The sequence below is a fragment of the Diadema antillarum genome, unplaced genomic scaffold (genome assembly GCF_040938485.1).
Source record: "Diadema antillarum isolate AM-2024a unplaced genomic scaffold, OU_Dant_1.0 seq00002280_RagTag, whole genome shotgun sequence".
Classification (NCBI taxonomy): domain Eukaryota; kingdom Metazoa; phylum Echinodermata; class Echinoidea; order Diadematoida; family Diadematidae; genus Diadema; species Diadema antillarum.
In genome coordinates this window covers 139,504-158,312 of record NW_027272904.1, presented here as the reverse complement: position 1 = coordinate 158,312, position 18,809 = coordinate 139,504, and the positions used below count along the sequence as shown (strand labels likewise).

General features: G+C 38.8%; 1 protein-coding gene across 1 annotated transcript in view; it reads left to right on the top strand.

Moving 5' to 3' along the window:
- Positions 1–18,809, top strand: part of LOC139714461 (E3 ubiquitin-protein ligase ubr3-like) — a 49,286-nt gene that overhangs the window by 19,822 nt on the left and 10,655 nt on the right. Inside the window, 13 exon segments of the mRNA XM_071626171.1 lie at positions 251–340; positions 2,168–2,320; positions 3,857–4,145; positions 5,333–5,503; positions 7,003–7,193; positions 9,893–10,053; positions 10,771–10,862; positions 11,399–11,566; positions 12,809–12,942; positions 13,553–13,663; positions 15,205–15,408; positions 16,267–16,397; positions 17,709–17,791. Of these exon segments, the coding sequence (XP_071482272.1) occupies positions 251–340; positions 2,168–2,320; positions 3,857–4,145; positions 5,333–5,503; positions 7,003–7,193; positions 9,893–10,053; positions 10,771–10,862; positions 11,399–11,566; positions 12,809–12,942; positions 13,553–13,663; positions 15,205–15,408; positions 16,267–16,397; positions 17,709–17,791 (1,978 nt within the window).

Genomic DNA, 18,809 nt, shown 5'->3' with positions numbered 1-18,809 from the left:
TGAGAAAAAGACAATATCTTTAAGTGTAATTTGCTACATGACTATGGTAGAGACCACAGTGAATAGAAGTATCGTATAATCATAATTTTGTCTTGTATACTCAATTTCCAGCAGTTGATATGTCTCCATAGGGATGTAATATTTTTGTCTTATCCACTCCTCATTCAGTGTATATAAAGGAAATGAGTGATTTTTTAAAACAATGTGGTTTATTATTCAAATGATTTCTGTCTCTCCTTTGATTCTGCAGGCAGTGCAAGACAAGAACATCAGTGACTCAGTACTATGTTTGTGCATCACCTTGCTGAGGTTAGGTTTGCAGTGCTCAGTGGACTATCAGGTGAGATTAAGAGATTGATAGGAAAAGAATTTGCTCACACCAAGATAGTTTGCTATTGTCTCTCACAATCTGGTCTGTGGGTCACAACATTAGTTCTATCATTCATTAGGTATCGTGTGTTGGTAACAGTATTTGCCTTCATCAGATCCCAGAATACTTTTTGGTGAAACACATTTTTTTTTTCTAGTTATGTGCAATAATCAAAATCTGTCATGCATACAGGGCAAATGGAAACAAACAAGTATCATTTTATGAAAATTACCCACAGTGACTATAACTTTTGTTTTATAACCAAAAAATAAGAGGATATATATGTATAATAATGATTGTCACATGGGCGGGCTCAAATCACGAAATGATAACACTCGTGCCATTCACCTTAACATATGTACAGTTTATTAAAACGAATTGTGACAAAATATACATAGTTTAACCAAAATAATGAGCTTGTGACACCCAGAAAGCACAAAGCACAACAAGCCAAGTTTCAACCAAAAATGAATTAAATTATGACATCATACGTGGAATACAAATTGGGTTTCAAAAAAAAAATTGTTCAACTGTCTTGCCTATGTCCCACAACTGTCTCGTCGTAAACGGAATCCCGTGCTTTGTCCGGTTTCACGTCCAGAAATTCTATTTCTGAGTGTAAATTCTCACCCATCTCACATTTATCCATTGTCACTCTATGATTTAACAAACCTCACTTGTATGCTTTAACTGCTCATACCACCTGTCGCACTGATCCTGGAATGATCAGTCACCATGACAATTGCATTCATCTTTTATTGTATTATTAAACACCGTCTCCACTACCGGTGGGATCCTGTAATGATCCACATTATTTTACCACGTAGCATTGTACATTCCTACCAAGTGTCCAACCATGTTTACATCTGTTTTTTTGTTTGTTTGTTTTTCATCCATGGACTCTGTACATGTGCTTTGATAGCCATTCATATTACTCCGTCCATACGTACTCCTGGGAGATACACAATGAAATGAACTTGTTGGGCTGGGGAAACCCCAAAAAAGTATGCACCAGTAGTGGCATTATAAGATAAATATAATTTCATTCTCACTGTGACAACTACATTGTATACAATCTAGTGCCTCCTAGGACCTTTCCTTTCCAAAGCATCTTAAGGATTCAGTATACAAAAAGACTTGAAGCAACATCTTCAGGGCACTGCTGGACTGGAGCTATTTTATGTGTCTCAGTACGCATACCTAATTATTGACATGCAAAATAGTTAAAGTCTCAGTCATCAATGGCACAGTACACATAGCATTGCCACCTGGTTTACACCTTTTCTCTCTTGCTCTCTCTCTCTCTCTCTTTTCCTTACTCTCTGTCTCCCTCTTTCTGCACATACACATAATGACTTGCCTAATTGATTGACTGATATCACAGGATTAGCCTAATGTACACGAATTTGACTAGAGAAATGCATTTTCAATGTGACAATGATGTACACATAATATCGAACACCAACACCAGATGTGAGCTCAGACTTGCATACTATACTGTAAGCACCTAAATTATTCATCCTTTTCCTATTTTTATGTGAGATGTCTCAATGTGATGGTAATAATAATCTTCAACCTTGACTCAATCTGTTCATGCACTTTTAGATTGAGAAATGAAAGATACACTGAAACCTGATCTGACAGTGAAACAATATTCCTGAAAAAAAATTGCCAGAAATTGCACATAATTATCAATTTAAGTGGAATTTGCCTATATTACATGAACTGAAGAGAATGGTAAATCACCATGTTTACACTGATTTGTTTATTCTACTTGCCTTATTGCAATACATTCAGTTTCCTAGTGTGAAGCCAACCTGCCAGTCGCCACCAGTAGACAGTGATATGTCAACGTGGTTTGATTCATCATCGCTCCTAGCAAACCTTGTTCATACCATCTCCTCAATGAAGATTGTCCCTCAGGTTTCACAGAGCAAGAAGGCAAACAAGGTTAGGTCAGAAATGTGATCTAGGAGGACAACCTCAGACCTCCCACCATTCTGAATTTGGAGGAAAGAATGTGAATTTTGATCATTCCCAGCTCTTGTTTCAACAGGAGTTTGCTGTTTTTCTTGATAATTCTGCTACACACTTCTATGGGACCTACTCTTTCTTTCCTCCTTTTGAGCCAAGTCCCTATTTTTCAGTCAGAAAGGTTGGGAGGTCTGCAGCCTTGCAAAGAGTGTTGTTACATATATGGCAATTACACCTGTGACATCAAGTGACTATTACTGCCCTTTTACTGGAAATCAATTTTCAACTTTTTTTTGCTGAGTTTTTAGCAACTAAGGGTAGTGTGTGTTTATGATACGTTGTTGAGAATTTGAAGTTGAAGAATGTACTTCAACATATCAGTAGGGAAGATTTTACTTATTCAGCAATGACTTTGTAGTTGAATGAGTTGCCGTAAATGATGGAAATTGTGGTACATCTGTAAAGATTATCAATAGAGGAAGCTTTGACTTTTGATTTACTTCAAGTCAACTAAAGGTCCCCAAAACAGCAGACGGCCCCCTTGTATTCTTGAGATGCTTGGTATGCTACATAAAAAGGTTTGCAATGATTGCAAGTTGCAATATTCGTCGTCTTACGGTGATAATGTCTATGCTCACAGTTGATTGATTCCTGCCTGCCATCAGCCATAGTACAGGTACTGCAATCAGATGGAGTGTACAAGCGAGGAGTTCAAGAGATGGAATCACAACCGTCTTATTTACTTTGAATCCATGCTTGATGCCACCACTCAAAAATATTTGAAGTATGTGCTAAACTGGATCTGCCCCACAGATAGGAAGACAATTGATGCATGTCTCATTGCATAATGACCAGTCATTCTCTGAGGAAGATATGTGTTTCTGATGGTAATTACTTTTTGGCATCAGTACTTATAAGAAATGAGCGTTACATAATGGTAAGGACTTGGGAATGCCCAAATAGAAATTGAGCAAAGACTGATGAAAAGAAAAGATACTTCGCATGTTTGGACACTAATCTGACATATCTAATTGTAAAGAACTATGTACTCTATCAGTTTAATTTGTTAGAATTAATCAGAAAAGTGGTGAAGTCAGCTTTCCAGGAGGGTACAGTTTCGAGTACTTTCACAACACAGCAGATTTGCACTTTTGCACATATTTCTGGATTAGACTGATTTTTGTTTAAATACTCTATCATTATGTCAAATTTCTGCTCATTAGAAGAATAAGCAAGCAAAATATATCTGATATTATGTTAGAATTCAAAATGAATCTTCAGATTGCTCAGAAAGATGATGGCATCAAAGACACAACCTGTGGAAGTCTTTTGTGCATCCTTAGAAAACTTACAGCTGTATGAATGATTATGGCCAGTTGACATTCCATCTCTTGAACCTCCTTGGTACAAGAAGGTAATGACGGAGGCCTCAGTGGCTGGTTTTTACCTCCTTGTGATAACACAAAACTTTATGTCTAGTTTGAAACATTGCTGTGTTGTCCTCTCACACAGGCCCCTGCAGGAGACCTGGCTGGAGATGTAGACTCCCTGCTACAGCAGATACTTGACCAGGAGCTGACCTCCCTCCTGGGTGTCCCACCAGGAGGCCTGACGGTCACCCAGGTCTCTCTGACCGGAGCAGCAGCCCTTGCCAATGACATAGAGATGATGGACGAGGACACAGAGGAAGAAGATGATGATGAAGAAGAAAACGAGGAGGAAGAAGAGGAAGAGGAGGAAGAAGAGGAAGAGGAAGGACAAGGGAATGATGACAATATTGTCATTCATTATGAGGAACAAGGTGAGAGCTCTTCTTCATCCATCTTGTTTTCTTTTCTTTTGTTTTAGTTCTAAAACTGTTCACTTTCAATGAGTAAGATCACATGTTTGACGTCTGTTGTACTGAACTAAATGGTAAAGAACTATAAAATAATGTCATTGATAGTGATTTAAACTCAAAATTATATTGAATCGTGTGTGACACAAATTACAGAGTGATTGAAAAGGTGCCATGATATTCATAATGGTTTGAAGTTCAAAATTTGAACATGGTTTGATGTTCAAAGTAGTTTGATACAGTATGTTTGGAAGTGTTATTACCTCCGCCAAGGGGGGAGGTTATGTTTTCGTTACCGTTGGTTTGTTTGTTTGTTTGTTTGTTTGTTCGTTGGTTAGTTAGTTTGTCCGTGTGCAAAATAACTCAAAAAGTAGTTTACGGATTTGGTTGAAACTTACAGGAAAGGTTGAGAGTGACACAAGTAACAAACGATTAAATTTTGATAGTGATCCGAGAATTTTGGGGGAATTTATGAGGGATTTTTGATATTTTGACAGGTAGGGTCAATGAACTTGGGAGTTCAAGCTGCGCATTTTTGAGGTTTTAAACGTGCACTAAAATGCGTGCTCTAGTTTCTGCTGGCGCGAGGCGCGCCGCGCAGCAAAGGGATTATGACGTAACAAAGGCTTCGATATTGGGAAATCGGGCGATTTTTCAGCATGTATACCTATGGGTGGAAATCACTGATCTCCATGGAAGAGCCCAAATAGCTTTTCCTCAGTGGTGCAGAGGAGAAAAATTCTCTTTGGGAAGAGCAAGATTATTGCTGAAAAGTAGTTGCTTGGCGGAGGTCTGCGCTCTCAGAGTGCTTTTCTAGTTAATGTGATGTATTTGTTTTGAAGAGATACACTGTAAGTTATTTAAGTTATTTAAATGAAAGTACAAAGAGAAGGAATGGGAAAGGAGAGAGATTGATAGCAAGAAAGAGACAGAGAAGGGAAGAAAGAATAGGAAACCTGTAAGTAATCCTAGGGAGACTTTACCACTAGAGTAATCAACATCATATCTATGGCAGAAGAAGGAAGTAATCTACTATGGTCAAGCATGGTGAAATATATTGAAACTGTTTTACTAGATGATGATACATGTACTGCTTGTGAGTAATCTGACTGTGCTGAAAGCATTGCACAAATTTCTTCTCTCTGTGGTAGAAATGAGTGAGGATGAAGCAGCTAGCGAGGACTTCCAGGGGTCTGACAACGAAGTCCTGCATGAGGGTGGGCAGAGTGTTCAAAGTGCAATAGAATATGTGATGGAGCAAGTCATTGACCAGGGCCTGACACATCCCTTGGACGAGGAGGAGGTCAATGAGGACCAACCTGGTATGGTTTTAATGACTGTAATGATCAGAGTGGCCATTCCTAATCAACTTCTCAATAAACACTTGTTTCCTCGGCAGGGCTTTTTGTTGATGAAATTCTTAGCCGTATAAGCAGCAAACAAAATACAATTTTTTAAATGTATTATGTAGAATGTAATGTTACTGTTAGATTGGAATGGATCACATATATACATATATATATATATATATGTATATATACAGTACTCTCCGTGTAATCGGGTATCGCTTAAACGGGTACTCCGCTTTATTGGGTAGTAATTTCGAAATCAGTTCCAATGCACATTAAAATTACCTGATAATCGGGTTGCCTCTCCGCATAAACGGGTTAATACTTTTCTTCTTATCTAATTTCTACCCACATTTTATAGCACATATAACACTTTAAGAAATCATGAATGTCAAATTTTCCGCGGCTAATCGCCTTCTCTGCTTAATCTGCAAAGAAGACCGAATACATGTACTAGTACCTTGTACCGATTTGATACATGTAAACAAACAATACACATGTAGCTGGCACTCACAACTGCATAGACAGACAGGAGTTGAACACACTTGCGCTCCTCCCTTGCTCCGCAACAATTTATACGAGAAATTTTGAAGAAAAAAAAAAACGAAAAATGAAAAACAGGCCATGCAACAGCTCCACACCGGTAATTTCACTTTTCCCCAGTGCACGCAAAGAGACGTGTTTATTTCAGAAAACGCCTGCGTGTTTAATATCGAGGAGTCTGTAGTCAAACGACAAGGTTTCTGAAGACATATTTGTCCATAGAAAGAGTGTAAATTATTGCTCGTGACCGAGTAAGTGCAAGGTATGTATTATGTGCGGTGCAAGTGTTTGATGCAGTGTGCAATGCATATGTACATACACATTATGTGTGTCAATTGTGAATTATGAAACGTGTTCCTCTGTTAATCGGGTAATCCGCTTAAACGGGTATAAAACGCTATGCCCGAGCCTACCCGATTATGCGGAGAGTACTGTATGTATATATATATATATATATATATATATATATATATATATATATATATATGTATATATAGATATAGATATATAGATATATATATATATATAGCGAAAAGGAGGAACAGTAAGAGGAATAATGATGTCAAAGCTATGCAGCGATTTCTCCTTCCTTTCTCACATCTCACATATATATATAGATATATATATGTATAGATATATTTTATGTATAATATTAGGACATGTCACGTAAGGTTTTCAGTTTTTGTATGACATAGTAATCACAGCTATCATAATAGCCTACAACCACTCACAGCTGGGAGTATTTCAGTTGTTATTAATTAAAGTAATGCTATAACTTGCAGAAAATGGAAGCATCTATATGAAGTGGGTCCAAGAACCTCACAAATCGTGTTGGTTGACAGTGGAGAGTGGAAAGTAGCCTACCTACAAGCTGTCACTTATCTGTTCCTCAATACTATTGTGTGTATGCTTTGTTTGTCTGTTAACAGGTAGCAGTCAGAGCACCAGTAGCAAAGAAAAACCCTCGCCATCTTCATCGTCGTCACCACCTCGGCGAGAATTCAGCTTGCCCATTGAAGAGAATCTTGTGTCCCTCCTCATCAAACTCTATGCCAAGTTATCAGGCAAAGACAGGTCCTACTCACCTCCAAGCAAAAGGAGAGCTGCTTCATCTGAAAAGGTTAATACAGTGAAACCCCGTTATAACGAGGTCCGTGGGACCGGCGATATTACCTCGTTATAACCGGTACCTCGTTATAACCGTACGCATCAAAAACAAAGAAAAACATAAGCACGATGTCATACCTGTCAATCAAACTTAAGAACATCCTTTGTGTTGTTACTACACAATCATGGATCATTATTAATGAGACAATAAAGGGAAATTATTTGTGAATTGATACATAAAAAAGACGGAAAAAAGTAGGGGTTGACATGCGTTAATTCTTTATTTTTCTTCCAAAAATCTCTTTGCATAATAGTTGCACATTATGTTCTTGAGAAGTAGGCCTACTCGGCAGGATCATAGTCGTGATTCTTTCTACACCTATCTCTTCCTGTTGTATCGAACCATTCTGAAAGAATATTTTTCGTTTGTGAAAGACAGTGTACAGTGTAGAATGACAATGAACAAAATCAGATTGTATAAAATGCGTTTAAGTTTTTCTAAACACCAGCGCAAACAGAGTAACATATACATGCGTTGTTTATCGTAACTTGCGAGGTATGTTACGCTGTTGGTGCCCAGCGGGAATGCGATGATTTAATGAATCATTTCGGCTGTAATCCTATACAATGTCTGATCGTTGCGTCCGAAGGGATTAAAAATGTAATCTTTATTTTCTTCAGAAAATCTCTTCGCGTTTTGTACACCTGTTCTTGAAAAATATGCGACAGTGTTGAATTTGGAAGGTTGTGATCCTTTTTACGCAAATCTGTACCTCATAGACCATTCTGAAAGAAAGAAAAATCTTTATTGTGAAATGATAATGAACAAACCCAAATCTATTCAAACTGTTGAATACGTTTGTTTCCTTTTCTGAACACCAATTCAATCAAGTAGATTAACATGCGCTATTCAGCTATTTCATACGCTACTGTCACCCGGCGGGATCGCGATGATTTCATTAATTATTTCGGCTTTAATCATTCACACTCGTATTTATATCATTTGTTACATGATAATGAACAATCCCAGATCTATTCAAACTGTTCCATAATGCGTTTGTTTCTTTTTCTAAACACCTACATTAACATGCGTTATTCAACTATTTTTACGCTACTGTCACCCGGCGGGATCGCTATATAATTTCATTAATTATTTTGGCTTTAATCATATACACTCATAGTTACTTAGCCAGCAAAACAACTGGAAGTCGGAACTAAAAATGGAAAGGATATAATGACGAGTGTCGCTACATAAAAAATTTTTGAATGCGTTATATGGTTTTTTTTTTCTCTCGTTGCACTTTGGTCTGACCTAATATCACGCACGCGTAACTCGCGAAAAACAAAATCGAATGATTTTATTCAATAACTTAGTAGGAACATCGGAAGGTATTTCTGTGTCTTATCGCGTGGTTTAGAAGAAAACATGAACTACTCTGCAAAACGCGAAAGAGATATGGATAGCGTGACTTTGGTTTTCAATGTTCCGTATGTCGCGCGTTTGAAAGCGGCAAGTCAAGAAATGGAACCTCGCGAAAAAAGAAAATGGAATGATTATGATTATGTTATGTGGTTTAGAAGAAACATGGAATGAACGGTACTCGGTTATTCGTCACTGAAAATGAGCGGTAAGGATAACGGCGGGACTGAAACATGTTTGTTTCCGAGTCTTTCCGCTTCAGATAGTACAGAGATCGAGACGGGACGGGCACTTGTGCTGTGTGCTACTGCGTTCTACACAAACTATGTAAAACGGGGATAGCGTGAATTCGCTTTTCAATGTTTCGTTCGTCGCGTGTTTGAAAGCGGCAGGTCAAGAAATGGAACCTCGTTGTATCCGATCAAATTGCTTATGTTTTTCTTTATCATGATGCACCGAAAATGTCCTTGTTATAACCGGAATCTCGTTATAACCGAACTCGTTATAACCGATTCGTTCTGCCACAGGTTTACATGCAAAGGAAAACTGGACCGACACGATCACCTCGTTATAAGCGGTTCCTCGTTATAACCGAACTCGTTATAACGGGGTTTCGCTGTATATCTAGTGCTCAATTTGCACTCCGGGAAAGTTTGTTAAAATGCACATGGACAATGCGTTCAAAGATAATTTGCTAGCGGAACAGTAATAGTTATCATAGTGAATGTATTTATAATAATGATAACAATGGTGATGATCATGTGAATGATTCCAGTGAATATTCATAACAATATGATTAGGACTGATGCACAAAAACTTTTGTTTGTTGTGGGTGCAAAGAGGAAAAAAGACACTGAGAACACAAGCTTTTGCAAAATTCGATGTTTTAATAACAAAAACTGCTTGGAAGAGAGGAAAGTGAGGTTAATTATTGACAAAGAAAGAGAAGGCAAGCTTATTGACAATATCTTTGTTAGTGGTTGCAATGGTGTAAAGATGTTCATGTGTCCATCATTTCAAATTCAGTTGTTTCCTATGAAAGGTGTATCTTTACCTCACCAAACCAACATAGTCAAACACACATGGGAGATCATTGCTGTAATGTGCCCATGGAAAAAAAAGAAGAAATCATTCAAGAATGACTTGTAAAAGGCACATGTCATATTCATTCGTATGTTTGTCTTTTCTTTCTTTTCTCTTATTTTCTTTTGGTCCAATGATTTTTAAGCTCTAACTGCTTGTTCTCCTTCATCATTATCAAAATGTACTCACTGTAACACTCTTATATTTAGGATATCTATGGCTCTGGATCGTACTACGTTGGATCCCTGCTAGACCAAATCTGTGAGATGGACCAGACTGGCTGCACAGCTGTGGAGACCATTTGTCACAAACAGGACCAAGAGCAGGCCAAGGCCCAGTCCAAATCCCCTTCAGACTCAGCTGCTGAAAGGTGAGGCTGGGTAGAAATTATTTCTCAGCTGACCAAATAATTCCAGAAAGAGAAAGAGCAATCTAAACCAAGATGAAATTTGATCCAAAGCTTGACATGTGCTATCTGGCAAGTTAATTTATCTATGCCTAGAGAGATGCAAGACGGATGGCAAGTGGTTCCTCCTCCAAAGCTGTGCTTGTTTTGAAGCAAACAGTGATAGTATCCCAAAAGTAGAATTTTTCCTTTTGAAAGAATGCAGTAGGTCAGAGCAAAGCCATCTTATCAATGAATATAAGAAGAGTGAAATGGGTAAATATTATGAAGGCATTCATTTGAAAGAATATTGTATCCCATGTGTACTAATCTCTTAATGGTAATTTATAGCCTATCTGCATGGAATTATCCATGAGGGAAATGTCAAGACTTTTGTATCTGTAGGTGAACCATTTGCTTATAGGTGTTGAGTGTCATTTTAGAGATGTTTGACAGAGGCAGTGTGAAAAACTTGTGGGGACAGTAACAAGCATTAATCATGCACTCCATTTTATCTGAAGTTAATATGTCATTACATGGTCCACGTCTTGAGATACCATGGATGCATTAGAGAAAATGCATACCTAAGAAAGATATTTTGTTCTCAGAGTGAACATCACCAGTAGTCTTTGAACAGGTAGATATTCTGATGTCATGTGATAAAGACTCATTGTCATACTCACATTTTGTATCTCCTCTCAGGAGACGAAAGGCTCAGGAGGCTCAGAAGAAACTGGTGGCCAGATTTGCCTCACAACAAATGAAGTTCCTGGAGCAGACTTTGGAGCCACGAGGTAAAGCTGTGCAGATTTACAGACTGACCACTTGCTTTTTCCATTTCTTTTTTTATGAGCAAATTGCCAAGATAGACTTTAGGGATATCTTCTTACTTGCCAGCTGTAACTTGTGGCACATGTGCAAGTATTTGTAAATGTGAACTTCATGGTGTGTCACTGTTTGTAATTGTAAATGTGAAAGATCAGGCAGAGTAAGGTATCAGGCATTATTTGGTGAATAGTTCAGCATAATTGTGATACATTTTAAGTGCTTTATATCTGACAGGGCTGCACACTAACCCATATTCCCTACTGGTCCGAACCTTAACTTTACTGGTCCTATACTTTTTTTCAACTGGCCCTGACAATGTTATTTTTGTTATTTTACCTGTCATGTCAGACCTGTAAATTTTACAATCCCTGAAAGGTTGCTGCTCCTAGAGTGATTTTTACCAGTTTGGGACCATCGGACCAGTGCCAGTGTTCAGTGTGGAATATCATAATCATTATATCGTTGCTATTATGCTATGACCTGCATTCACCCTACTGTGTAGGCGAACTTGATGACAGCATGGATCATGATAGTAATGATGGCTCAGAGAAATCAGCAGCAGCCTCAGCGACTGTGGCCAAGGAGTATGAGTGTGTGATCTGTGGTCAGACCAGCCCCTCTACAGAGACTAAACCCATTGGTCTGGTCATTCTTATGCAGCCATCTATGGGTGAGTGAGAAGCCATGTTAAAGGTCCTGTTTACCTTTGGGAGCAGTGATTTCAAAAATTTCAAGATATTACATCTGATGCATATGTGTGGGTCTGTTGTATAAGTTTCCCTTGACTTACGTGCTAGTCAATATTTCTGATGTGTTTCCAGATTTTTTTATACCCCCGCCAAACGAAGTTTGAAGGGGGTATATAGGAATCAGCGGACGGTCAGCGGTCGGGCGGTCGGTCCGTTGCAAATCTTGCGTCGCGAACTACTTCCTCAGTTTTCAACCGATTCCCATAAAACTTGGCACAGATGTGTGCCTTGGGTTGTAGATGTGCAAGACGTATTTTTTGACAGTACCCAAAAGTACGTTGCCATGGTAACGGCATATTATGGGCAAAAATGGGTACAAATCTTGCGTCGCGAACTCCTCCCACAGTTTTTGATCAATTTTTATGAAATTAGGTACAGATGTTCTTCTGAATATGTTAATGTGCAAGACACATATTTCCGCAGTGGCAAAAAGTGCGTTGCCATGGTAACGGCATGTTGGTAAAATATAGGGCAAAATGCTTCATGGCAAAACTGCTTCATCAGTGTTCTTCCAATTCTCATGGAATTCATATTGAATGTTTGTCTTAGGATATAGGTCAGCATGACACATTTCTTGACAGTGACAAAAAGTATGTTGCCATGGTAACAGCTCACATATTATGAGCCAAAATGATGGAAAATTTTGTGTTGCAAACTACTTCCTCAGTTTTTGCCCAATTTCCATGAAACTTGGTACAGATGTGTGCCTTTGGTTGTAGATGTGCAAGACGCATTTTTCGACAGTACCCGAAAGTACGTTGCCATGGTAACGGCATATTAATGGCAGAAGATCAAGGAAAGATCTTGCGGATTTAACTACTTCCTCAGTTTTTTGACCAAAGCTTATGAAATGTTGTTTTGACCAAAGCTTATGAAATGTTGTTTGGCGGGGGTATAGCCAGTCGCTGTAGCGACATTTCTAGTTTGTCTTTGTCATTGATATGCTACACTATTCATATTCCTTTCATTGCCAAATACTTGACCCAGCAAATGCCATCGCCTGGAAGAAATTGAATGTCATCCATGGATAGCACTAGTATTCTGTTTTATCTCTGACCTGACAGAAAAAGCACTCTTTTGCAGCTTTTGATATGGGAACAGATCATAAAATTTTACGATCTTGTTCATTCTATTTGACTTGGCCCCACCCCTTGATACCCCAGTGCTAGGCAACCGGTCCCTCAGGGACAGAAGGATACCCCTGCCTGTGGGGGAGGAGCCCTCCCTGACCAGCGTGGGACGGTGCTGGAGGGAAGAGATGCAGCGACTGTCAGAAATTTGTGAGAACTTTGGCAAGGTGAGCTGTGCCTCTTGTAATCCACTGATTGGCTTGAGGAAGTTTACTCTATCACTCTGAAGCATATGATATTTTTTTTTTTTTCAAATAATTTATAGTAACTGAAATCTAATAATAGTGAGAAAACTGCAGAGAGATAATTCTATTTTGCAAAAGTACCATTGTACATATCCATACATCAAGTCTATTAGCAGCCAGGTCCAAGAGTGTACATCAATCCTTATTAACCTGTTGAAAACTAGTCCTGAGTATACTTGGGCAGATATTTATGGGAAATGCATGTTATAGAAAAATCAGTTTATCCTCTGTGGTTTTTTTTCCCTCAAGACATAAAACAAAGATACAGTGATAAATGGAGAACTGTGACATGCGGCCAACCCAACTCAGCCATACCTATTTTTTTCCTTTTATTTTACATTTTGATAATGTAAATGGGGATGTAGCATAAAATTCATATATTGAAGTAGTTGACACTAGGTACTTCCCTTGAAGCCGCAGGATGACAATGGTATGCTTTGTGCCTGCATGGGCTCAAAGTCATTCTAAACACTTCCAGGATCCTGTAGGCATTGCGAAGTTCAAAGAGACTTGACTATCTCCTTCATTTCAGGAGAGAGCTTGGGAGGCGGTGAGCACAGGATGGGAGGGAGGCGTTCACATGCAGACCTGTGGCCATGCACTCCACCTAGATTGTCACAAGGCCTACCTCACCTCACTCAGGGTAAGATATCAGGATGCCATCTGCACACCTGTCAGAAATTTACTGCATCGCAATTCATTTATTTTGTAGTATTTCCAACCTGCAGGAGACAGTGGCTTAGACAGTATCCAGATATACTTCAGACTCTCTGAGATTAAAGTAGTGGTTCTCTGCTGTCAAGATGAATTCTGATGCAGGAGACTTTAATACCTCTTGATATAACTCCATCTTCACAATAACTCTACATTTATGAACAAGTGTCAAATTTTTGGCAAGGTACTTGATACTGTAGTTTGAAGAGAATATACAGACAATACTGAACAAAATTTCTTAGAGGACTCTGTATGACATTTGGCATTGCCCCATCCATGACATGCTGGTTGTACCATTTAATGACAATTCAATATATTGATATATCTTCATAATAGACTTTTCCTCATCCATTTATCCTGTAGTCAACAACAGTATGAATTGGTTTGTACTGTACCAATGCCCTCCTTGAAGGAGGATTTATGCCACCAATCAAAGAGAACAGTTTTCAGAATATATATGGTAGCCCCTATGGCCTTCCCAAATCTTCTGAAGTATCTTTGTATAAAAAAGCTGATTGCACCATATAAGTGAAGTGGACAAAAAGAATTTGATCTTTATAAGATGCCCTCATTTGTTTTCACTGGTAGGGTTTAGAACTGAGGTATGTCCTTCAGTCTTATCGAAATCTGACAGTTTTGTCTTTTCCTTCTTAAAAGTTCACAAGATTTCTTGGTAAGCTAAATCCATTTAATCTGTGAATACCCTTCATAAAAAGGTCAAAGTCATGCTGTCCTATCACTGTTCTGTAAATGCTATCTTTCCCTGAAGCATGTCTACTTGTTACCTCCATAAATATGGTTCTGATGCCATGACAGTCTTGTTTGTTGCCGTAGTACCGGTAAATGTAGAGCATTGGAGAACTATATTCATCTGTTCATATATCATAAATCATTTTGTGAAGGACTAAATATTTAGGCTTGGAATCCAGTGCATTGATCATCACATGAAATCACCTTTCCACTTCTAGTCCTTAAAAAACAGCACTGACAAATAGATGCAGCGGGAGAAAGCTTTGATACATGTACAGATCTACCACATGTGCCATCACCCATCAAGAGCTGACATTCTAGTTCACCAACAGCACTCGGCACTGTTAATAACCATTGCTGAGGCCTCTTACTCTTCTTTTGTGATGATGTAATACAAAGGAGTGTTTACTGCAGTCTATGTGTGTTCCCATTCTTAGCCTCGCCTATTATGATATAAACAACTCAATGTAAAGCTAGGTATGCGTAATATGCTAATTTGCCAAGAATGATGATATTCGTGCAAATAATTGGTATTGAGTCACATAGCATTCTTTAAACCCCCAACATTTATTATTGCATTTATGATGTAGAGATGTAAGAATTGTTAAGAAATGAAAATACTGATATACCATTTGTACAAGTAGTGGCTCCAGTGTTGTCGTGCGAAATACACATATCCTGACTTTCAATGAAGGTTTGGTATGTCTGTAATCACCACAGGGTCATAACTACCAAGCCCAGGACCTGGATGTCAGGAAACGAGGGGAGTTCCAGTGCCCTCTCTGTAGGCAGCTGGCCAACTCAGTTTTGCCCTTTGTCCCCCTGAAGCCCTCCCAGCCCTCATCCCTGGAGAGAAGGAAGACCCTCCTCATGAGGGTGGCCTACCTCCTCAACATCAGCAAGAAGCCTCAAGTAGAATCAGAGGTGAGATGGCTGCAGGTTCAATGCAAAGTTCTCAGAGTACAAGGAAAGACTCAGAGTAACTTGAGATTGTGTCCAGTAGCTAAATTGCTACTGAATATGAAAGCAGCTTACTGCCACCATCCGAACCAGAACTTGCTGTTAGATTGGTATCTCTCTGCTCTGTGATGGTGATAAAAGTCATGGATTAGGAAAAAGGTTACAGAGTTTACCCTTGCATTCTTAGCTCACTTCAGGCCTGTCTGATGTCTGTCATGTGATGCATATTATGTATTGTCCATAAACTTCTTACATCACTATCCTCTTGAAAACCCATAGCAAAATTTCAACCAGATGTGTCAATAATTAAAAACCCATCGCAGAATTTCAACCAGATGTGGCAATAATTATTCATTGGTGTATGGAAACAGAAATAGTATATCCCTGTGAAAAGGTAGTTATAATTCAATCAATGTCAAGGGATCCCACAAGTAGATATTATAGGGGTCATATGTTTCCTGAATCTTAGGTTGCTGTTTGTTTGTTTTTTCTTTGGTAGTCATGTGTCCTCTTGATGAGAATTTACACTCTAATCATGTGGATACTCACACAATATGTCAATATGCTTACAGCTTTCTTCAAAAAATGACTTGACGACATGATGTGTGCGTGTTCTGAAAGTATATCTCTATTTGTTTACTATATCCATGTGCTAATTTGATACCTGTAGGATGGGATTATCAGAAGAGTTTTCTTTTTTTTTTTGGGGGGGGGGGGTAGTGAAATCTATCTTTGTGTAATGAAAAGTTTACGGACATTAACAGTGGAGTTCTGCTTGCAGTGCTGTGTGTTTGATAGTTCTCCATGTCTTTATGTTTGTAGGTGAGCCAGGAGCAAGGAGCAGCCATCCAGACATTTATCCATGATATCTGGAGAGAGAATGAGTGTGATGAGCTGGAGGAGATGAAGAGTAACCCACATGGATTGTTTCCCCGGGTCTGCTCCATTGCCAGGTGAGTCAGACTCCTGCAATGCCTTGCCCTCTGGTCAGGTATAATGGTCAACTCAGTTGAGCTACTGCAGGTGGAGTACTCAGTGTCTGTCCATGATATTTGTGATGTCATAAATTGCATTTCATCTTACTTTTAATAGCTGTCAATATGCTTTCATTGGTGCAGTCATCAAAATGTACTGTAAACGTCAATATTTTCGCGCGATTAATTTTTCGCGCTAAGCGGCTCGAAAACATATTCGCGGGTTCTTAAATTCGCGCTCCGCAGTGGGTTAATACACAGTCGCTGTTTTCATCCAGCGATGCCAGCGTATGAAAAGCGACGTAGCGAGCGGCGCGAGTGTGAGTACAAGCGCTCAACTACGTAGTACACTGTACATGTATTTTACTAGATACATGTACTGTAGTACTAGTACTGTAGTCGCGGAGATGTAGCACACCAATCGGCCGTGGGCTCGGTGCGTGCGGTGCGTGCGATGATACTGCTATATGCGTAAACGTAGCAGTATCATCGACGAAGCGCACGCAATTCAGGCCGTTCAAAATGTGCATAGAAAATTGCGAAGATATATTCGCGCATTTTTGAATTCGCGCTAGCCGAACGTAGCGCGAAATCCGCGAAAATTAATGTACCGCGAAAATTTCCACGTTTACAGTAGTTTTAAGACAATGTCTTGACATTTTGATTTACAGAGGAATCAAAGTAGTAGTGGGTCTTGTAATATTTGGAGTGATGATGACATTTCTTTGAAGCTGTAAATGTCTGATTTTAATCAGGTTGTGTGAGCGGATTTTTTTGTTTTTAATCAAGAGACAGGATACTGTAAGTGTTGGATGTAGTTTGTAATGTATATATGTGTTGGAGGTAAAAAGTAGGAAGCTGTTAATGGATGGTCTAGTGATACTCCCACTTGCCCTCTTAGCATGACTTTTGAATGGATAAGCACTGTGGATATTACTAGTACTTGAATTTACCTTATAGTATTAATATTCTCATAAATGTAACATGTATAGCCAAACTGCAGGTTTGATGTTGAGGACAGCAGAGCTGGCAGGTTCTTCCTTTAGATAAAGAAAATTATTATTCATGGGCAGTCTTACTTTGGGTCTAGTTTGGCCAGAGGGATTAGTGTGATCCAGTGGGTCTCCATATGGTATATGTGGGTTTCAGTTTTAAATCTTTTAGCAGTGTATAATGATACTATGTCTGTGGAAGATAACAATGTTAAAATTCAGCTTGAGTTGGAATGTAACAGAAACAGATTGATTGTAATCATTTGTGACTGTGTATTGTGTATGCTCTTTCCAACAGGATAAACTTGGAGTTAGAGATAGTGTCGATGGGAGGGAGGCTGTCCAACCACTCAGCAATAGCACAGAAGCGCAGCTGTATAAGTAAGTCTTCTATTTTTCTCTCTCTTAAAATAATGGCATATCCTTTGATGCCTCAAATGTACATACAGTTGAATCTAGCAAAGGTTGGTTCATTCCATGGAATTTCTATAGTCAGTGCCCACTCTTTGTGCAAGATTCTCCCCTTCTGTCAAATAACGTACTAAAGATATCATCTTTGCGTTTAGATGTGCATTGTTAGGTAAGGAGTAGCTAAGTGTTTAGCACAGTTGCTGTGATCCTGATAGGAGTCATTTCCTGGAGTCACGGTATCCATGCTACACTGGCTGTAGTAGGCAGGAGTGGCAGTCTTTTTCTTTCTTTTTATGTTTTTGCTCTCTTTTTTTTTGTTTTTTGTTTTCATTGTAGATGTGTGTTGATCTTTGCAACATATCCCATAATTGTTCCACAAGAATATCAGTGGAAAGCCAGTGGCGTGGCCATAGAAGTTGATTTGTTTGTGAGCAAAATGTCTCAAATAAAGCCTGCAGTGTTTTTAAGAGTTCTTTTATTATTTCTTGGATTCTTTTGAGCTTTTCTGACCACATTTATTTGTATAATTTTTTAGACCCTTAGATTCTTTGTTAGCCATCTACTTTGCAGACCCATTTTCTTCGTCCTGTCATTTTCATAGCTTCCAGAAAGCCTTCAGTCATCCCTCTTCTTTCTTTACAGGTGTAGTACAAGTACCATATCGTTGGTGGGGTGACAAAACCTTGTATCTCAATATTTGGTGAAAATGAGTTTCTTCATTATATTGAAGCTAGGAACCATTACTATGTAATTCCCAATCCTTATATGCCCATCTGCAAAAATAAGGTCACAAATGATAAACAAATGTTGGCTGTTTCCATTGACTTACAAGTTATGGCAGCCATGTTTTTTAGCTCTCCTGAACATTTGACATTTTTGAGATACGAGGTTTTGTCACCCCACCAACGATATGTTCAGAGACACTGCTAGATAAAGAGGGATGGTTGTTCATATGGCCCCTTTAACAGACAATTACGACTTAACAAAG